This window comes from Nerophis ophidion, linkage group LG26 (assembly GCF_033978795.1).
Source record: "Nerophis ophidion isolate RoL-2023_Sa linkage group LG26, RoL_Noph_v1.0, whole genome shotgun sequence".
Taxonomy (NCBI): Eukaryota; Metazoa; Chordata; class Actinopteri; order Syngnathiformes; family Syngnathidae; genus Nerophis; species Nerophis ophidion.
The window spans coordinates 3748416-3764413 of NC_084636.1; the positions used below are offsets into that span (position 1 = coordinate 3748416).

The 15998-nt window shown below is 40.6% G+C and overlaps 1 protein-coding gene across 1 annotated transcript in view; it reads left to right on the forward strand.

Annotated features, from left to right (window-relative positions):
* Nucleotides 1-10791, forward strand: part of LOC133543427 (transmembrane protein 131-like) — a 61323-nt gene extending 50532 nt beyond the window's left edge. The window contains exons 4-5 of the mRNA XM_061887987.1: nucleotides 3062-3130; nucleotides 10034-10791. Coding sequence (XP_061743971.1) covers nucleotides 3062-3130; nucleotides 10034-10241 — 277 coding nt within the window. The 3' untranslated portion in view covers nucleotides 10242-10791. The remainder of the gene's footprint in view (nucleotides 1-3061; nucleotides 3131-10033) is intronic.
* Nucleotides 10792-15998: the final 5207 nt, after the last annotated feature.

A 15998-nucleotide genomic window follows, 5' to 3' on the forward strand; every position in this document is an offset into this window, starting at 1 on the left:
ACATTTATTTAGTAAAGTCAAGATACAAATAAGACAAGGAGAGAACTATCCCACACTTCTTTTGTAAAGTAAACTTGTATAGCCGACAGGACTGCGAATATTTGGGTGTCCCACGATTCGATTCAATATCGATTCTTGGGGTCATGATTCGATTCAAGATCGATTTTTTTTTTTTTCACTGCAACACAATTCCCGATTCAAAAACGATTCTGTATTCATTCAATACATAGGGATTCAACAGGATCTAGCAGCGTAGTAGATTTTTGTAAAAAGCTTTTATAATTGTAAAGGACAATGTTTTATCAACTGATTGCAATAATGTAAATTTGTTTTAACTATTAAAGGAACCAAAAATATGACTTATTTTATCTTTGTGAAAACATTGGACACAGTGTGTTGTCCAGCTTATGAGATGCCATGCAAGTGTAAGCCACTGTGACACTATTGTCCTTTTTTATTATTTTTATAAATGTCTAATGATAATGTCAATGAGGGATTTTTAATCACTGCTATGCTGAAATTATAACTAATGTTGATACTGTTGTTGATAATATTCATTTTAGTTTCACTACTTTTGGTTTGTTCTGTGTGGTGTTTGTGTCTCCTCTCAATTGCTCTGTTTATTGCAGTTCTGAGTGTTGCTGGGTCAGGTTTGCTTTTGGAATTGGATTGCATTGTTATTATATTGCTGTGTATTGATTTGTTGGATTGATTAAAAAAAAAATATATATTTTTTTAAATAAATCGACTTTTAAAAAATGAGAATCGATCCTGAATCGCACAACGTGAGAATCCCGGTTGATATTCGAATCAATTTTTTCCCCAGACCCCTAATAGCCGATATGTGCATCTACATCAACTATATGATTTTTTGTCTTTTTTGTCTCTCATGCACGCACCTGTTGTGAACTTTGGACTAGAGACGGTAAATACATCAAGGCCGCGGAACAGCGACACACTATGGGCTTATATACACACACACATCCACAAAAAAAATATATGCCACACATACACTCCCCTGCCCCCCAATCCACGCCCTCGACGCAAATCCCATCCCGAAGGGTGATGAATGGATGGTCAGCGCCTGAGAGCTGCGACCTACCACCATGACCTTGAACTACCTTCCCTCTGTTGCTAGATATCTCGAGACGTATGTTGTAGTATGTATATGTGCTTTGTTATGGAGGTTTTTTCTCACTCCGAACTGGGCCCTCCTAGGAGCCCAGTCTGGATTGTATTTTTTTTACTTATCCTTTCCCAGCGTTTACCTTTTTCCCATCTTATGGCGACTAGGGATGCACCGAGTAATCGGTAACCAAATATATTCGGCCGAATATGGCAAAAAAAGCCACATTCGTCCTTCGGTGGAATGAGTTAAGAACAAGGCCGAATAGTGGCGTGTGACGCAATTTTTTGACGCAATGACGCAACCAACCAACGTGCAGTGACATTGGGATATGTTGTGTACCTGTATAAGTGTATGAGGTTACAAGCACACACTTATTGAGATTTAGTGGGGCCTCTGTTTACATTATTAGCCTGTTGTGTAGGCTACCTGTATAAGTGTATGAGGTTATAAGCACACACTTATTGAGATTTACTTGAGCCTTCTGTTTACATTATTAGCATATCTACTGTGGCTAAGCAGACTGGCGCAGTGGGAGAGTGGTCGTGCGCAACCCGAGGGGCCCTGGTTCAAATCCCACCTAGTACCAACCTCGTCACGTCCGTTGTGTCCTGAGCAAGACACTTCACCGTTGCTCCTGATGGGTGCTGGTTGGCGCCTTGCATGGCAGCTCCCTCCATCAGTGTGTGAATGAGTGTGTGAATGGGTAAATGTGGAAGTAGTGTCAAAGCGCTTTGAGTACCTTGAAGGTAGAAAAGCGCTGTACAAGTACAACCCATTTATTTATCATTTATTTTGCCAAAAGGACAATAATTCATTCGTAGTGGGTTTATCCACTTTAATGCACTTTATTTTTTGGGGAATGTTTGTTTTGTTTGAAGGCCTAATATAAATGAAAAACTTTGTGCTTTTTTTGAAAAGCAAAGGCTACTGGAATATTAAAAAAAATGTCAGTATTCAATAAAAAAATACTTTATTTGAAAAACATGTCTAAATATTTATTCTAGGCTATTTATGCAATATAAAAAAAATTGTGAAAAACTGCATTCATTATTCGGTATTCGGCCTTCGGCCAAGCGTTTAAATTTGCTTCGGCTTCGGCCACAAATTTTCCTTTCGGTGCATCCCTAATGGCGACCCATCAGCGTTCTTGTTCTGTAACCCTGTACACTGTTTGTTTGTCTAATCTTGAACAGGTTTGTGCTGAAAACAAAGTTTCGTTGTACTTGTTGCAATGACAATAAAGACCTACCTACCATTTGCCTGAGAAAATGGACAGGACGAAAAAAAAACAAAAAAACAGAAACTCATTGTTCTTTTACTTGTTTGTTAAAAGGTGTAAAGTCTTCCAAGTGAAACTGGCTTGTCTCGCCCTCTTGTAATCAGGCCTATTATTGCTTTCTAATTACTTCGTCCGTCACACAACATGCTGACACTGTGACACACCAGCACCGCACTTCTTTGATCCACTGTTACGGCTTCGCACATCGCGGGGTCATAAAAGGCGCTATGAAATAAAATAATAATAATTCAGAAAAAAACACAGTAGTGGACACAGGTGTTGTGTTACGGTGCCTGCCACACCTACGTAGTGGATGCTGTATTTGTTTATATGGCTCTTTGCCTCTCATGATGACATAGTTGTCTGCCTATTACGAGGGAGGGCCCGGGCTATTGTCAAGATGCACCTGTGGTCCAACAGGCTGGGCCAGTTGAAAAGAGGCACGTGGTTTTAACTCCCTTCCGTCGGTTGTAGATCTGTAAGGATGAATCATTCTGGATTTTAATACGACGGGAGGAGTACCACGGGCGTCCCGGGTTCATAACTAACTAATCCGCGCCGCTTTTGTATTCAGACTGGATGGAAATGCACACAAACTTGGATGCTGTTCTCCTTCGCCTGCTCATCCTTCTTCTTCTTCTCGTCCCCCGCAGCACGTCCCCGCACCGTGGGAACTGCCGACCCATACGCTTTGAACCTCCAATGTTGGATTTTCACGAACAGTGAGTGACTATTTTTCCCCCCTCCCCGCTCCCCCGACACACCCACGTAAGGCTGCCCCGTCATTTACAGCTCCGCAATAATTAGAAATCGGCGGACTGTGCTCCAGGCACACATTGTGGACTTCAGCACCTCACGTCACCTTTACTCGCCTTATCACAGCGCATTCCAGTGTTTGACAGGAGGTACCCGCCCCTGTAGTATGTCCCGCTTCCTTGTGGCCTGCGGAGGCAGAAACGGCAGCAAGGGAAGGAGGGGGGGTGGCGTCCCGGCTGTCAACAAGCCTTCCTCCTCTGAACCGCGACGGCAACAAAGCTGCACTTATCAGCGCTCGCTAGTGCAACCTCTACCCAGCCACACAAAATATGCGTTCGCCGCGTCAACCGACTACAATAGGGATGTACCGATCAATCGGTAACCGAATATATTCGGCCAAATATGGCTAAAAAAGCCACATTCGGCCTTCGGTGGAATGAGTTAAAAGCAAGGCCGAATATTGGCGTGTGACGCAAAGACGCAATTTTTTGACGCGGTGACACAATCAACCAACGTGCAGTGTTAAATTTAAATAGTTTTATACATACTTAGTTTCCTTCTTTTTATTCTGAAGCTGAAGTACTGTCAGTGACAAATCTGTTCTGGCCTGGGATATGTTGTGTATCTGTATAAGTGTATGAGGTTACAAGCACACACTTATTGAGATTTACTTGAGCCTTCTGTTTACATTATTAACCTGTTGTGTAGGCTACCTGTATAAGTGTATGAGGTTACAAGCACACACTTAGATGAGATTTACTTGAGCCTTCTGTTTACATTATTAGCATGTTGTGTAGGCTACCTGTATAAGTGTATGAGGTTACAAGCACACACTTAATTGAGATTTAGTGGGGCCTCTGTTTACATTATTAGCCTGTAGTGTAGGCTACCTGTATAAGTGTATGAGGTTACAAGCACACACTTAATTGAGATTTAGTGGGGCCTCTGTTTACATTATTAGCCTGTTGTGTAGGCTACCTGTATAAGTGTATGAGGTTACAAGCACACACTTAATTGAGATTTACTTAAGCCTTCTGTTTACATTATTAGCATATCTACTGTGGCTAAGCAGACTTTTGCCAAAAGGACAATAATTCATTTGTTGTGGGTTTATCCACTTTAATGCACTTTATTTTTTTTTTTGGAATGCATGTTTTGTTTGAAGGCCTAATATAAATGAAAAACTGTGCTTTTTTTGAAAAGCAAAGGCTACTGGAATATTAAAAAATGTCAATATTCAATAAAAATTTACTTTATTTGAAAAACATGTCTAAAAATGTATTCTAGGCTATTTATGCAATATAAAAAAGTTGTGAAAAACTGCATTTATTATTCGGTATTTGGTATTCGGCCTTCGGCCAAGCGCTCAAATTGTATTTGGTTTCGGCTTCGGCCACAAATTTTTATTTCGGTGCATCCCTAGACTACAACTTAGGACGCACTTAGCATCAACGCTGAGGTGTCAACAGTCTGCTGACTTTTGGAATGCATCACATATTTAAATAAATGATAAATGGGTTGTACTTGTATAGCGCTTTTCTACCTTCAAGGTACTCAAAGCGCTTTGACACTACTTCCACATTTACCCATTCACACACACATTCACACACTGATGGAGGGAGCTGCCATGCAAGGCGCCAACCAGCACACATCAGGAGCAAGGGTGAAGTGTCTTGCTCAGGACACAACGGACGTGGCGAGGTTGGTACTAGGTGGGATTTGAACCAGGGCCCCTCGGGTTGCGCACGGCCACTCTCCCACTGCGCCACGCCGTCCCTTTTACAAACCCCGAAAGCAGTGAAGTTGTCACGTTGTGTAAATGGTAAATAAAAACAGAATACAAGGATTTGCAAATTTTTTTCAACCTATATTCAATTGAATGGACTGCAAAATCAAAATATTTAATGTTCACACTGGTAAACTTTATTTTTTCCAAATATTAGCTCCTTTGGAATTTGATGCCTGCAACATGTTTCCAAAAAGCTGACACAAGTGGCAAAAAAGACTGAGAAAGTTGAGGAATGCCCATTAAACACTTATTTGTGACATCCCACGGGTGAACAGGCTAATTGGGAACAAGTGGGTGCCATGATTGTGTATAAAAGCAGCGTCCGTGAAATGCATTCACAAATAAGGATGGGGCGAGGGTCACCACTTTGAACAAATGCCTGAGCAAATTGTTTAAGAACAACATTTCTCAATCGGCTATATTGTAAGGAATTCTGGGATTTCACCAGCTACAGACCGTAATATCATCAAAAGGTTCAAAGAATCAGAAGAAATCACCACACGTAGAATTCATCAAAATGCGTCATTACTGTGTAAAGGATATCACCACATGGGCTCAGGAACACTTCAAAAAACCAATGTCAGTAACCATAGTTGGCGCATTATGAAGCGTAAAATACGACAACAGAGACTGTTGAACAACTTAAGCAAGAATTGGAAATAATTCCACCTGAAAATCTTCAAAAATTGGTCTCCTCAGTCCCCAAACGTTTACTGAGTGTTGTTAAAAGGAAAGGCCATGCAACACCGTGTCAACATTTCTCAATCGGCTATTGCAAAGAATTTAGGGATTTCACCATCCACGCTCCGTAATATCATCAAAAGGTTCAGAGAATCTGAAGAAATCGCTGCACGTAAGCGGCAAGGCCAAGGAATTCATCAAAAAGCGACATCAATGTGTAAAGGATATCACCACATGGGCTCAGGAACACTTCAAAAAACCACTTGTCAGTAACTACAGTTGGTCGAGACAATTGGAAGTGCAAGTTAAAACTCTATTATGCAAAGCCAGAGCCATTTATCAACAACACCCAGAAACCGCCGCCTGGTTTCCTGAGCTCATCTAAGATGGACTGTTGCAAATTGGAAAAGTGTTATGTGATCTGACGAGTCCACATTTCAAATTGTTTTTGGAAACTGTGGATGTCGTGTCCTCCGGACCAAAGAGGAAAAGAACCTTCCGGATTGTTATCGGCGCAAAGTTCAAAAGCCAGTATCTGTGATGGTATGGGGGTGCATTAGTGCCCAGGGCATGGGTAACTTACACATCTGTGAAGGCACCATTAATGCTGAAAGGTACATACAGCTTTTGGAGCAACATATGTTGTCATCCAAGCAACGTTATCATGGACGCCCCTGCTTATTTCAACAAGACAATGCCAAGTCACATTCTGCACGTGTTACAACAGTGTGGCTTCATAGTAAAAGAGTGCGGGTACTAGACTGGCCTGCCTGTAGTCCAGACCTGTCTCCCATTGAAAATGTTTGGCGCATTATGAAGCGTAAAATACGACAACAGAGACTGTTGAACAACTTAAGCTGTACATCAAGCAAGAATTGGTTTAGCTCGGTTGATAGAGTGGCCGTGCCAGCAACTTGAGGGTTGCAGGTTCAATTCCCGCTTCTGACAACATAGTCACTGCTGTTGTGTCCTTGGGCAAGACACTTTACCCACATGCTCCCAGTGCCACCCACACTGGTTTGAATGTAACTTAGATATTGGGTTTCACTATGTAAAGCGCTTTGAGTCACTAGAGAAAAAGCGCTATATAAATATAATTCACTTCACAATTCACTTCCACCTAAAAATCTTCAAAAATTGGTCTCTTCAGTTCCCAAACGTTTACTGAGTGTTGTTAAAAGGAAAGGCCATGCGACACAGTGGTAAAAAAGGCCCCTGCGGCAACATTTCTCAATCGGCTATTGCAAAGAATTTAGGGATTTCACCATCCACACTCCGTAATATCATCAAAAGGTTCCGAGAATCTGAAGAAATCGCTGCATGTAAGCGGCAAGGCCAAGAAATTCATCAAAAAGCGACATCAGTGTGTAAAGGATATCACCACATGGGCTCAGGAACACTTCAGAAAACCACTGTCAGTAACTACATACAGTTGGTCGCGACAATTGGAAGTGCAAGTTAAAACTCTATTATGCAAAGCCGGAGCCATTTATCAACAACACCCAGAAACCGCCGCCTGCTTTGCTGAGCCCGAGTTCATCTAAGATGGACTGATGCAAAGTGGTATGACGAGTCCACATTTCAAAATGTTTTTGCCAACTCCACTGCTTTTGGGTTTTGTACAATCAGTAGCTGCGTTTCCATACTTTTTAGCAAAATAAAAGCGATATTTCTAAAGTTTGCGACTTGTAGGTGTTTCCATGAAAGGGTGTTTTTTGCATAATTCTCGTATAATTTCATCCCACAAGACTCCATTTGAGGAAAATTGCATTCACCGCTGCAATTCGCTCAAAGGCAACGTCCTTACGCCCACCTCGACACTGTTGGGGCATCGGGGTCTCTCCAGGCCGGCGGGTCGGCCTCTATTCCCAGGAAGGGACCCGCATGCTGCCTAGCACCTCCCGGACCACCGATCGGGAGCAAGGCCGGTTCTGTGTTTAAGTAACTTCTACATGCGAAAAAACTTTTTTAATCAGGCTTCTGCAAATAACCGCAATATCAAAACGACTCATGAGACCGCATTAATAATATTTTAGGGATATTTGAGTTATTTTCTAAATATGGGTGTTTCCCTTACTAGTTTCTTATTGCGATATTTAGGTTACGCGCATTTCTAGGGTTAAGGGAAACGCAGCTAATAAAGCATCTAAAGCAGGGGTCTCAAACTCACTTTACCTGGGGGCTACTGGATGCAGAAACTGGGTGAGATTTCTTAAAAAAATCGAATATGTGCTTTTTAATGAGTTCACCTTCTTTGAATGGCATTCCTGCACTAGAAATATACTTGCCAACTCTCGCGATCTTTCCGGGAAACACCCGAATATCAATGCCCCCCTCGGTTTTCACCCGAACAATAATGTTAAAGGCGTGCCGTGATTCTACTGCCTTTGGAGTCCTCTACAACAGTGGTTCTCAAATGAGGGTACGCGTACTCCTGGGGGTACTTGAAGGTATGCCAAGGGGTACTTGAGATTTTAAACAAATATTCCAAAAATAGCAACAATTCAAAAATCCTTTATAAATATATTTATTGAATAATACTTCAACAAAATATGAATGTAAGTTCATAAACTGTGAAAAGAAATGCAACAATGCAATATTCAGTGATGACAGCTAGATTTTTTGTGGACATGTTCCATAAATATTGATGTTAAAGATTTATTTTTTGTGAAGAAATGTTTATAATTAAGTTTGTGAATCCAGATGGATCTCTATTACAATCCCCAAAGGGGGCACTTTAAGTTGATGATTATTTCTATGTGTAGAAATATTTATTTAGAATTGAATCACTTGTTTATTTTTCAACAAGTTTTTAGTTATTTTTATATATTTTTTTCCCAAATAGTTCAAGAAAAAACACTACAAATGAGCAATATTTTGCACTGTTACACAATTTAATAAATCAGAAACTGATGACATAGTGCTGTATTTTACTTCTTTATCTCTTTTTTTCAACCAAAAAATGCTTTGCTCTGATTAAGGGGTACTTGAATAAAAAAAAATGTTCACAGGGGGTAACATCACTGAAAAAAGGTTGAGAACAGCTGCTCTACAACTTGACATCTTGTCTGCTTTTCCACTATGCAAACAGTTTGCCGACCCAGTCACATATTGTATGAGGCTTCTGCAGTCCCACGGAAGTCACTGCAAGGCATACTTGGTCAACAGCCATACAGGTCACACTGAGAGTGGCCGTATAAACAACTTTATCACTGTTACAAATATGCGCCACACTGTAAAGCCACACCAAACAAGAATGACGAACACATTATTACACAATATAAACATTACAGAACAAATACCCAGAATCCAATGCAGCCCTAACTCTTCCGGGCTACAATGGCGGGGCGGGGTGTATGTTGTAGCTGGAAGACTTAGGGCTTCATGGGATTCTGGGTATTTGTTCTGTTGTGTTCTCCCAAAATGTGTTTGTCATTCTTGTTTTGGTGTGGGTTCACAGTGTGGCGCATACTTGTAACAGTGATAAAATTGTTTATACGGCCACTCTCAGTGTGACCTGTATGGCTGTTAACCAAGTATGTCTTGCAGTCAGTTCTGTGGGTCTGCAGAACCCTCATACAATATGTGACTGGTCCAGCACACTGTATGGTGGAAAAGCGGACGAGACGGCAGGTTGTAGATTGGCAAGTATGTTACTAGCGCGGGAAAGCCATTCAAAGAAGGTGAATTCATTAAGAAGTGTTTCTTAGATTTTTTTAAGAAATCTTTTCTTGCGGCCCAGCCTCACCTAGTTTCTGCATCCAGTGGCCCCCAGGTAAAATTGAGTTTGAGACCCCTGATCTAAAGGTTCCCCAGCGAGTGTGAGAAAAGGCGTTTGTGTGACAACAGTTGAATTTAGTGGAACAACTCCTTAAAATGATAAAACCATTTGCTAAATTTATTGCCCGACAAGAAATGTACGACTTGACCATATGCTGTCGATTATTTGCCCAATTTATTGTACCATATGATGTTTTATGACTTGACTGTAGCGATGATTTCCTTAATTTATTGCACTACATGACATTTTACGACCCGAACAAACCTGTTGACTTATTTTCAGCCCTCGTATTACTGCGACTACACTGTAAAAAAATGCAGTTTTTTTGGGGGGCTTGTAATGAGCGAAACAAGCCTGCCAATGGAACAAGTCAGAATTGTCTTGGTAAAATTTCTTGAAGTAAGACATATTTAAGCTAAACTTAAAAGAGATTTTAAAATGAGCAATTTAAACTTACTACTCTGGAGATTTTGACTTGTATTAAGTTTATTTCGAGATTTTGACTAGGATTTAGAAATATATACTCTGTTGTGAGTTTCTCCAGTCTTCTTTACACCAAAGTTTCTCATTGTTTACACAGTTTGCTGCCTCTAATCTGTTTCTGTTCTTCTTTGACAGGCCTGTGGGGATGCCAAAAATGGATAAAGTTTATTTACATAATCCTAGCTCAGAAGAAATTAGTTTGTTATCAATATCAGCAACGACTGCACATTTTCACGCCTCCTTTTTCCAAAACAGGGTGAGTATGAGTTCTTTCTGGTTGCGGTTTCATTCTCTGTCATTTCAAGCAACGGCATTGGCTTCTGTATCTTTGACTTTGAACTAGGGCTGTCAAATGATTGACATATTTAATTACAATGTATTGCTTTTTTTATCAGTAGTTAACTTACAATTTCATTAATCAGTTATTTTATGTTTGATTATTGGTTCTCAAACCTTTTTCACCAAGTAGCACCTCAGAAAACACTTGCAAAGATAGTAATAAATCCTTTAGAAGAAGACAGCCTGCCGTGGCCTTTAACTTGGACACACACATCTATACATTTCCAGGAGTTATCTGAGAAGCCTCCGTTTTACTCGTGATTTGTAAGTTGTAAAAATGTGTCGAATAGATATTACTTTAGACTTAGACTTCATTTTTATTGTCATTCAAATTTGAACTTCACAGCACAGATAAGAACGAAATTTCGTTACAATAAGCTCATGGTAGTGCAGGATAAAAAAAGCAATAAGGTGCATATATAATTAAATAAATATACATAAATAATATATAAATATATATATAAAATAAATACATGTATATAAATAAATAAATAGATTACTGTACAGATAAATATAATGCACTTTTTCACATGCGTCCCCTTATACTTGCCAACCATGAGACATCCGATTTCGGGGGGTGGGGGTCGGGGTGGGGCGGGGGCGTGGTTGGGGCGTGGTTAAGAGTCAAGTATTTTATATGTATATAAGAAATACATGACCTTCAGTGAATTCTAGCAATATATATAGATATATATATATATACAGAAAAATAAAAGAAATACTTGAATTTCAGTGTTCATTTATTTACACATATACACACACAAAACACTCATCTACTCATTGTTGAGTTAAGGGTTGAATTGTCCATCCTTGTTTTATTCTCTGTCACTATTTTTCTAACCATATGTATATACAGTAGATGACAGTATTGTCCCGTTTAAGAGTGTCAAAACGTTGCTGTTTACGGCAGACGAACTGCTTTACGGTAGACGAAAACGTGACTGCTGTTGTTGTGTGTTGTCACTGCGCTGGGAGGACGTTAATGAAACTGCCTAACAATAAACCCACATAAGAAACCAAGAACTCGCCGTCGATCATTCTACAGTTATAACGTTATTGGGCAGACACGCTGTCATATATTGTGGGAAAGCGGACGTGAAAACAGGCTGTCCTCACTCAGGTCTGCATAGAGTTGGAGGGGGCGTGGCCTCCAGCTCCGCCTCAATTTCGGGAGATTTTTGGGAGAAAATTTGTCCCGGGAGGTTTTCGGGAGAGGCGCTGAATTTCGGGAGTCTCCCGTAAAATCCGGGGGGGTTGGCAAGTATGCGTCCACTTTTATGGATGTATGTTATATTGTCTTTTTTATTCCAGCGAGTTAATCCATTTTGGGGGAGTTGAGGGGATGAATTTAATTATGATGCATTCAAGAGTCTTACGGCCTGAGGGAAGAAGCTGTTACAGAACCTGGAGTTCTGCTGCGGAAGCTGCGGAACCTCCTTTCTGGAGTCCAGCAGTGAAAACAGTCCTTGGTGGGGGTGGGAGGAGTCTTTGCAGAATTTCTGAGCCCTGGTCAGGCAGCGGCTTTTTGCCACCTACTGGATAGGAGGAAGAGGAGTCCTGATTTCTGTCAACAAAGATTTGCGTCAGCCTGCGACACATCAATCAATCAAAGTTTACTTACATCCAATCCACTTTATTTGTGTAGCAGTTTTAAACAACAGAAATGTTTCCAAGGTGCTGCACGACAATATTAAAAACGATATTCAAATATTATCCTTAGCTCCACCAATGACTGGATACAAACAAATAATAAATATAAAAACAATATAAAGATAAATATGATTAAAAACGATTTTAAAGGGTAAAACAAATTAGCGTATTTTCCGGAGTATAAGTCGGCCCTACCGTAAATGCACAATAAAGAATAAAAAAAACCGTAAGTCACACTGGAGTATAAGTCGCATTTTTTGGTGAAATTTATTTGCTAAAACCCAACAGCAAGAATAGACATTTGAAAGGCAATTTAAAATAAATAATGAATAGTGAACAACAGGCTGAATAAGTGTAGGTTATATGAGGCATAAATAAGCAACTGCTATGTTAACCTAACATATTATGGTAAGAGTCATTCAAATAACTATAACATATAGAACATGCTATACCTTTACCAAACTATCTCTCACTCCTAATACATAAATCCCATGAAATCTTATACTTCTAGTCTCTTACGTGAATGAGCTAAATAATATTTGATATTTTACGGTAATGTGTTAATAACTTCACACACAAGTCACTGCTGAGTATAAGTCGCAACTGCGACTTATAGTCCGAAAAATACGGTAAAACAATAAATTAAAAATCAAAATTTAAAAAACACAGAGAACCACACAACTCACGTAGTGTTAAAAGCCGAAGAATAAAAGTGGGTCTTAAGACCAGACTTAAAACTCTACACTGTGGGAGCAGAATGTTCCAGAGTTTAGGGCCGACCACAGAGAAGGCCTTGTGTCCCCTGGTTTTAAGTCTGGTCTTGGGCACTACGAGCTGGCTCTCGGACCTCAGCGCGCGCGCAGGAGTGTAAACTTGGATGAGGTCCGGGATATAATGAGGTGCCAGTCCATGTAAAGCTTTAAAAGCTATCACAGCTAATGTTACCCATGCCGCTACCTCTCTGCTCGCGTGTAACGTTGCACGCGCGACGTATGTAAGAAGGTACGCCTGTTTTTATGTCTCTGAGAAAAGGGGAGACAAGAGAGAGTGAGAAGAGCCTGCAGTGTAATGCCAGCAGCCAAAAGCAACTGCGTGAGAACGTATACTCCAATATCACCATATAGTAGGGATGCACCGAAATGAAAATTTGTGGCCGAAGCCGAATAAAATTTAAACGCTTGGCCGAAGGCCGAATACCGAATAATGAATGCAGTTTTTCACAATTTTTTTAATATTGCATAAATAGCCTAGAACAGGGGTGGGCATTACATCGATCTCGGAGGGTGTGTCAGTCGATCTCACGCCAGGCATTAAAAAATATACATAAAAATGAGCAATCATCAATCATACCAAGACTTCACTTTCGTCATTTGTTTGACATTCTCGGCACCCGAGGATCTTGTGAGATGACGCTGGCTGCTGCGAGCTCATATTCAAGAAAAAAATCACTAACAGGGCGGACGCAGAGAAACACATTTTATTTCTAGAGACTCCGTACCTACTGTCAAAACTCTAAAGACCGACTGCACAGTTCCTGTCTTCACCATAAAAGACCTGTTTCATCCTGCCTGTGCTAACAAAATAAGAGTCTCAGAAAGCTAGCAAGCTACGGAGTTTGATGCCAATGTATTTCTCCCCCGCCCTCAGCGACCGCTTTCTCACTTGCTTGCCCACCCGCACACTCACTGACGTCACTCACCTGCTGCCAGACATTAAAGGGCCACACACATATGCTACTCTCATAACAAAGTGTTTAAAAACGAGTATGCAAGTTGGACAAATGAGATGCCAAATCCAACCCCTTTCATGTGGTATTGGACAGAAAGAAGGACTTTTTTTTTTCCTCCATTTGAAAATGCGGACGTTATCAGCACCACTGTCTAATTCCAATCAATGCAAGTCATCAGAATCAAACACACCAACTTATATTCTTGTCTTCATGAAAGAAAGGAATCTATGTGTGTTAAACATGCTTGTATTATCATTAAACACCATTAACTTGTTAAATCATAAATAAATAAATATAAATAGGAATGAGGTAGATCTCCTCGACTTGGTCAATTGAAAAGTAGCTCACCTGCAGAAAAAGTGTGAGCGCCCCTGGCCTAGAATAAATATTCAGACATGTTTTTCAAATAAAGTAATTTTTTTATTGAATATTGACATTTTTTTAATATTCCAGTAGCCTTTGCTTTTCAAAAAAAGCACAAAGTGTTTCATTTATATTAGGCCTTCAAACAAAACATGCATTCCCCCAAAAAATAAAGTGCATTAAAGTGGATAAACCCACAACAAATGAATTATTGTCCTTTTGGCAAAAGTCTGCTTAGCCACAGTAGATATGCTAATAATGTAAACAGAAGGCTGAAGTAAATCTCAATTAAGTGTGTGCTTGTAACCTCATACACTTATACAGGTAGCCTACACAACAGGCTAATAATGTAAACAGAGGCCCCACTAAATCTCAATAAATGTGTGCATGTAACCTCATACACTTATACAGGTACACAACATATGCCAACGTCACTGCACGTTGGTTGATTGCGTCACCGCGTCAAAAAATTGTGTCACACGCCACTATTGGGCCTTGTTTTTAACTCATTCCACCGAAGGCCGAATGTGGCTTTTTTTGCCATATTCGGCCGAATATATTCGGTTACCGATTAATCGGTGCATCCCTACCATTTAGTCATTTTCTATATCGGACAGAGACAAACCCTCAATATATCGAGTATATTTGATTTATCTCCCAGCCCTAGCTCCAGAACTATATGTTGTTAATATTTTCGGTCCAATATTAGATTAGATTAGATAGTACTTTATTTATTCCGTCAGGAGAGTTCCTTCAGGAAAATTAAAATTTTCAGTACAATCCCATTCAAGTTTAGACAAACATTACAGGGAGACAGAACAGGATCGCTGACGGGTCTGCCGGCTTCCAGCGCCCCTTACAAAAAAGATGAGATACAGGTAAACAAGGGGTGGGGGAATGGGAGAAAAAAATAGAAGATTAAAATAAAATAAAATAAAAATCTGGTGGCTGTTTCAACATTTTCAGCTGCCGACACCTGCTTTAGGGGATGTTGTCGTTTGAGGCGCCTTGTGACGAAGGGCCACGTAGATAAAATGGGATTGATTCTTAGCTTTCCTTGTTATTCGTGGCAGTTTTAACTCTTCAAACAAGCCAAATGCCTGCGCCTGACCTACAAATCCTGCAGGCACGGTTGCAGCACACACAACTCGCATGTGAAGAAGCCTTCTGATGGCGCAGGGAGTTAATTGCATTTCGAAAACGTAGGAGGGTTGTCAGAACAAAGTGTCACTTTGTAAAATACTTTGTTGTAGACGAATGTGCGTGGTGTGTTGTTGTTGGTGGGAGTTTGGTAAGTGGTTGATTACAATTGTAGCTCCACGCTTGACTATGTGTTACATTTTGTTTTAAAGGCCTAATGAAAGCCACTACTACCGACCACGCAGTCTGAAAGTTTATACATCAATGATGAAATCTTAACATTGCAACACATGCCATCGCAAAATTCCACAGTATTCTGGACATCTGTGTTGCTGAATCTTTTGCAATTTGTTCAACGAACAATGGAGACATCAAAGAAGAAAGCTGTAGGTGGGAAGCGGTGTATTGCGGCCGCCTTTAGCAACACAAACACAGACGGTGTTTCATTGTTTACATTCCCGAAAGATGACGGTGAATCTTTACTATGGAACAGAGCGGTCAAACGAACACGGTTCCCTACCACATGGCAACCGGCAGGTTTCGACGAGGAAATGGTGGTAATAAGTCAAAATAGGTTTTGACGTAAAGAGAGGTCACAACAACTGATGTATGTCACCCCGAGGCCGTGTGGCTACCGGATAGAGTTGTCAAATGAGAAACGTTTTCGAAGTACTTTGAGTGCATATTAAATAATTATTCATTTTCAATGATCATAATGTTGGTGAATATCCATCCATCTTCTGCTTATCCGAGGTCGAGTCGCGGGGGCAGCAGCCGAAGCAGGGAAGCTGAGACTTTCCCCTCCCCAGCCACTTCATCCAGCTCTTCCCGGGGGATCCCGAGGCGTTCCCAGGCCAGCCGGGAGACATAGTCTTCCCA